The following is a 6,779-nucleotide window of genomic DNA, read 5'->3' as shown; positions in this document are numbered from 1 at the left end:
GGGACGAGGTCACGCATTAGCCTCGTGCTTTTTCGACCCCCTCACAGTGGCGACTCCACTGGGGAAAGTGAAGGAAATGCTCGTGCTTGTAGGTAATCAAAATAGCCGAAGGGTGAAACGACCCTACCCCGCTTTTATTTCCCCATCAAGTTGGGACGACCTGAATATCAGCATATTAATGTGAACGGACAGAACCGCATAACGAATCTTGACTCCCTTGGTGTTTCATCTCGGGAGTAAGGACTAAGGATACCCATCGCCAACCGGGGGGTGCATACGTTTCGAATGTTGTCCACTCGGCACCTTCGCTAGTAGTACACCCGTCCCAAACCCAATCACTCGCCCACTAGGTCCCTCTCGCCTGCACGCCCCCTTGGCTTGCACTTGCGGGTTGGCCTTCTGGGACGAAATTCGTCTGTTGAAAGCACTACCCCGACCGGGGCATGTGGTGGATCTGCGATAGAAGCGGTACCAAGCCAGGCGCAAATAACTACCCATAGAAGCCTATCATAAACTACATGACATATTATTATTGCCTCATGATGGAATTTTAGTTATGTGTAGCGAAATATATGATTGCGTGTGACAAACTATCCTAGAAAAACCAACGACCTTAAAAATTGCCCAAACATTCATAAACCAATTTGCCAAAGAGTTATACCGAAATACGTGTTCCGCAAACCCGAACGATCGCCACAAAAATAAGCGACGCTCGGGATGGCCTGTAACGAATCCCACAAACGCTGCACAACGCGTAAACACTAGTAGAAAAAACCCTTGTTGCAGCGGGCTTTTAGACCCCTGTTGCAGCGTACATCGTATGCTGCAACTGGGGGGCCTGCAACAAGTATTGACTTGTTGCAGCGTACAATGTACGCTGCGAAAAGTACTTTTTTGCAGCGTACATTTGCATGTACGCTGCAACAAGTGTGTAAAATTAGGCAAAAATTAAGACTTGTTGCAGCGTACAAAATGATGTACGCTGCAACAGACTGGTTTGTTGCAGCGGGCTTTTATTTGTACGCTGCAACAAACCAGTCTGTTGCAGCGTACATCATTTTGTTCGCTGCAACAAACCAGTCTGTTGCAGCGTACATCATTTTGTACGCTGCAACAAGTCTTGATTTTTGCCTAATTTTACACACTTGTTGCAGCGAACAAGTATATGCCCCCTGCAACAAAGCTGTGCTTTTGGCGGGAAAATTTTAGTTTTATTTATCTATACCTAGGGTGTCTTGCACCAAATATAGGAACCTGTCAACAACAATAAATAAAATATCGTAACCTGTAGAACAAATATAAAAAATAATAACTGGTGTTTTGTATACATATATATATATCCCAAAACCAAAGTGCACGTACTACATTCAAATATACGTTCCAATTTCAATGTACGCATACATTTTAATGTAAACGATTGTTCTATAACAACTAAACCACCTCGATCAAGCGCGCTCAAGCCAATAGTAAATACTTGCGGGTAAAACACTTAGCCGGTTGCTCACGAACCACATCAATTTCCTCACTAGTATAGGCGCATTCCTCGGAGTGTAGACCTTTACAAAAACAGAAATTTCAACTAAGCATTAGATTAAATTCAAATTAAATATCACACTTTAACATTCAAGCAACTAATAACAATGTCCTAATAGTCTTGGAAACTTAAAGCTAAGCATATTAATCATGTAAAAGGTATAAAATGAATTCTTAGGTTATGTAGCTCAAATTTGGGAGCGAAAATGTCATTTTAGCCTAAATAAAACCTATAACGACCCAATGAGCCTTAAATGTGCGTAAATAGATTGGAATGAGTCTTAGAAAGTTAAAACTATGCATATTAAACATGTAAAAAGTTTAAAATGAGTCATTAGGTTCTTTAGTTCAAAGTTGGGAGCGAAAATGTCAATCCAGCCTAAATAAGACCTATAACGACCCAATGAACCTTAAATGTGCATAAATAGATTGGAACGAGTCTTGGAAACTTAAAGCTAAGTATATTAATCATTTAAAAGGTTTAAAATGAGTCCTTAGGTTCTTTATTTCAAATTTGGGAGAGAAAATGCTCATTTTAGCCTAAATATGGCCAATAACGACCAAACAAACCTTAAATGTGCATAAATAGATTGGAATAAGTCTTGGAAACTTCAAACTAAGCATATTAATCATGTAAAGGGTTTAAAATGAGTCTTTAGGTTCTTTAGTTCAAGATTAGGAGCGAAAATGTCTCATTTTAGCCTAAATATGACCTATAACGACCAAACAAGTCTCAAATGTGCATAATAGATCGGATTGATTTTTGAAAAGTTAAAAATAATCATATGAATCATGTAATAAGTTTGAAATTATTTTTTAGGTTTGTTAGTTCAAAGTTGGGAGCGAAAATGTCATATTAGCCTAAATATGACCTATAATGGCCAAACAAGTCTCAAATGTGCATAAATAGATTGGATTGAGTCTTGGAAATTTAAAACTAATCATATGAATCATGTAGTAAGTTCGAAATGAGTTCTTAGGTTCGTTAGTTCAAAGTTGGGAGCTTGGGAGCTAAAATGCCTCATTTTAGCCTAAACATGACCTATAACGACCAAACAAGTCTCAAATGTTCATAAATCGATTGGATTGAGTCTTGGAAACTTAAAAAAATCATATTAATCATGTAATAAGTTGGAAGTGAGTCCTTAGGTTCGTTAGTTCAAAGTTGTGAACGAAAACGTCATTTTAGCCTAAATATGACCTATAATGGCCAAACAAGTCTCAAACGTGCATAAATAGATTGGATTGAATCTTGGAAACATAAAAATAATCATATTAATCATGTAATAAGTTAACTCTATATATGTCATTTTAGCTCTATATATGACCTATAACAACCCAACGAACCTTAAATGTGCATAAATAGGTTCGAATGAGATTTAGAAACTTAAAACTATGCATATTAGTCATGTAACAAGAATCAAATGAGTCCTTAGGTTCTTTAGTTCAAAGTTGGGAGCGAAAATGTCATTTTAGCTCTATATATGACCTATAACGACCCAACGAGCCATAAATGTGCATAAATAGGTTCGAATGAGTTTTAGAAACTTAAAACTATGCATATTAGTCATGTAATAAGAATCAAATGAGTCCTTAGGTTCTTTAGTTCAAAGTTGGGAGCGAAAATGTCATTTTAGCTCTATATATGACCTATAACGACCCAACGAGCCATAAATGTGCATAAATAGGTTCGAATGAGTTTTAGAAACTTAAAACTATGCATATTAGTCATGTAATAAGAATCAAATGAGTCCTTAGGTTCTTTAGTTCAAAGTTGGGAGCGAAAATGTCATTTTAGCTCAATATATGACCTATAACGACCCAACCATGCCACCTATTCCCTTGACACGCCGGATTTACTGTTTTCCCGGCGGATTTTGGTTGTTTAGGTAGTCAAATTTCAGATTTGTCGCTGGAGTGAGACTTAGTGAGAGAGGTGAGATCTTAGAGATAGGTTACCCATACAATATTTTATATCAAATTGCATTCACTTTATCTCTGTTGTTGAATGTAACGTATTTAAACAAATTCAGTTTTTGAGTGGCAACTTCCATAAACTTTACCATAATTCCATCCCAAGATGACAGTTATAAACTTGTAATGAGATGCTACTATAAGTTCCCATTTTGCACGCATCACTTTTACTACAGTTTACCAAGAGAAAAGATCTTACCTCCTATGACATCTAAGGGTGTAACTCTTGCTTCATGTCCTGACAATGTCCTGATAAGCTTGAAGTCTCGAGATGACCATACCTGATGAAATAGGGCAAAATGATACAAAACACTCCTTGTAACTTAACAAAACAGACTACTGAGAGTAATTGAGTGCCAAGTCTCATACCTTAACAGTTGTATCATATGAAGCAGTGACCAAATAATATCCCTCCTGAGGCTCAAATTTGACCTGTGAAATAAGCTTTGAATGGGCAGGAATTATGTACAATGACTTTTTCTTTCTCAAGTCCCAAATCCGACAAGTGTTATCCTCAGAACCAGTGGCCAAATGATAGCCATTAGGAGAGAAATCAACTCCATAAACCTGAGAGGAAAAAGAAAAAACCTGAGTCAACAATCAGGGTTAGCATCACAAAAATAAATGTTAATGACTAGAGAAGAAATTTACAGGTTTGATGTGGCCTTCCAAAGCAAGAATACTTCTCAGATGGATGGAAGGCAATACGAGCTAGGCGGTCTAAATGACCTTCAAATGTTCTCAATAAAGTGCCATCTGTGTTCCACAACTTTGCAGTACGATCAGCTGAGGCAGTTGCTACATTGTCACTTACAGGAGAAAATGCAACATATACTCCATATCTTGGCAACCCCACTAACAGAGCTAAAGAAACAAAACAAGCAATAAACAGACCATTAGTACTCCCCTTCAAAAATGACAAACCAGTCTCATAATTTAGGGCAATGGCCCCGCAATCATGGCTAATTGAATGCACAGTTAAGCACCATGCTCTCCATATCTTGACAGATACAACAGATTAGTCAGCTCAATTGTCGATCTAACTCTCATAATTTATAAATCAAGTTGGACAAATCAACATACACGAATCTCATAATAGCATAACAGGAGACATAATCAGAAGATGGATCTAGTGTTGCTGGACTCAAAACACTCAATCCACCCCCACCCCCGCCCCGGCCCCGGCCAGAACAAAAACAAAAAAGACAAAGACAAAAACAAAGGAAATACACTGCATATCGTGTGCACATGAAGAAGTAAACAAACCACCAATCAGCTACCAAGCTCATCATACAACAAAACAGTAATCAAGAAATGCCAAAACAAACAAAAAATTGGTTGAATGAGATGTACTTACCTACCAAAATCTCACAGCTGGTTTCCCATATGAGGACTTTATACAGAACTTTTTTACATTCTGAGGTACTGACTTGATTGTTGTACGAACACGTCCGGATACATTATCCCCAAACTTTGGTTTCATTGAAGTGATCCATTCTCCATGATTTGTTTTAAACTCATACCTGATAGAGATTTTAGCAAGTCAGAATAATATACAAGAATCAAACCCCCACAAGTCCATAGATTCCAGTTAATAAAAGTTAAATCTATAGCAGCTAGACCGTCGAATAAGCAAACATCAGTATGCAATTTCATTGTAATTCAAAATAAAAAATACAAATTCCTTTCTCCTAAGAAGCCTGCGGGCATTAACAATCAGTATTACTTAAACACCTAAGTACCTAATCAAGTCCACATTTCAAGCTAGGACATAAAACATTATCGAGCTATAAGCTAACTTCGAAGGGAAGGCTCAAGGCTCAACAACAATAGATAATCTAGAATGGAAAAAGGCTAAATAAAGTTTGACAAAATGCTCAACCTAAAACAGGTAGAAGCAGCATTCGCTGCAGTTGCGTACCATTCTTCTCAAAAATGGATAACGCCAAATAAAAATTGGAATTTTCAACATACAGGTCTACCAGGAAATAGCAGCTTCAATCTTCCCCCATGAACAACTTGCCACAAAAAAAAAAATTAATATAAATGAACAAACCCTAATTCTGAAAACGAAAATCAAGAGGGAAAGGGAAGAAAGTTACTTGCAGCGGCGAGGATTGACGGAGAAGAGGGTTCGCGAGCAACAATATCACTTGGAACCACCGGCCGAGGAAAGTAGCTTCGTTTTTCGAGCAAGGATGGACTTCATTGGTGGTTTTTCGAGCAGGGAAGGTGGTTTTTTGAGAAAGGGACCACCGGTGAGGAGGCGAGGAAACAGACCCTTGCTGGAGTACCACCGGCAACGGGAGAGACCCAGAGGCGACGGTGACTGGCGAGAACCACCAGCGACGGGCGAGATGCAGGGAACGCTGAGGGAAGAAGAAGGGAGTGGGCGCGTTTGAGATGAAATATTTGGTCTGAATTAACTTTGAAGCCGAAGAAAATTACTAACATGTTATTGCAGGGGGCTTTTACACGTATGCTGCAAAATAAAGGGGTTATTGCAGGGGGCTTTTACTTTGTACGCTGCAAAAAACTCTTTTGCAGAGGGCAATTAATTTGTACGCTGCAACAACCCTTTAAAGGGTTTGACCCACGTTGACCTACTGGTTGTTGAAGCGTATTAATACATGTACGCTGCAACAAGGGGGCTGCAACAGGGGTTTTTTCTACTAGTGAAAGGACGTTATTTGGAAAGCACGCAAAATCGAAGTCGCATAAACAAAAGTAGACGCAAACAGAAAACGAGAACCATCCAGGGACGCATTTTCAACGCCCCTGGCTGGGCGCCAGAATTTCTCACGCCCTACGCTGGGCGCTGAAGTTGCTGCTTGGCCTCCTGGTCAGGCGCAGCAGCCTCGGTGCCCGCGCAAAAGGAAAATACGTAGCGCAAAAAAAACCGTTCGTAAAAAGAATTGCTACGAGGGCGTAAGAAAAGCACTCGATTCTAAAAGCGACTCATAAAAAAGGAATAACTCTTTGCGTCGTTGTTAGGCCTACTACGACGACAATGCTCGGCACCAAAACCGAACATGCTAATAATTATGAATGTCACACGGGCAAGTGTTTCGAAAATCCAAAGAATGACCAAAAGAAAGAACTAAAAAGTGTACCAACAAAAGAAAGAGTGAAAAACCAATAGAGAGAGTCGAAGTCTAGACTAAGTAATACTTGAAACTTTGGGACCTGAACTTTAGCTTATCTTATGCATAGGACTGGTCCTGCCACTTGGTGCCGATCAGGAAATCAACGGTTAGTGCGCCTCGAAGATA

At 39.2% G+C, this 6,779-nt stretch overlaps 1 protein-coding gene across 1 annotated transcript; it reads right to left on the bottom strand.

Moving 5' to 3' along the window:
• Positions 1–1,299: 1,299 nt before the first annotated feature.
• LOC130469853 (probable E3 ubiquitin ligase complex SCF subunit sconB) lies at positions 1,300–4,990 on the bottom strand. Its single transcript, XM_056839359.1, is given in 7 exon segments — positions 1,300–1,556; positions 3,707–3,788; positions 3,877–4,074; positions 4,159–4,210; positions 4,212–4,507; positions 4,676–4,783; positions 4,880–4,990. Coding segments are annotated over 7 exon segments (948 nt in total). The 3' UTR covers positions 1,300–1,455.
• Positions 4,991–6,779: the final 1,789 nt, after the last annotated feature.

The sequence above is a fragment of the Spinacia oleracea genome, chromosome 3 (genome assembly GCF_020520425.1).
Source record: "Spinacia oleracea cultivar Varoflay chromosome 3, BTI_SOV_V1, whole genome shotgun sequence".
Lineage (NCBI taxonomy): Eukaryota > Viridiplantae > Streptophyta > Magnoliopsida > Caryophyllales > Amaranthaceae > Spinacia > Spinacia oleracea.
The sequence above is the reverse complement of the archived record's forward strand: the minus strand, read 5'-3'. Positions and strand labels throughout refer to the sequence as shown.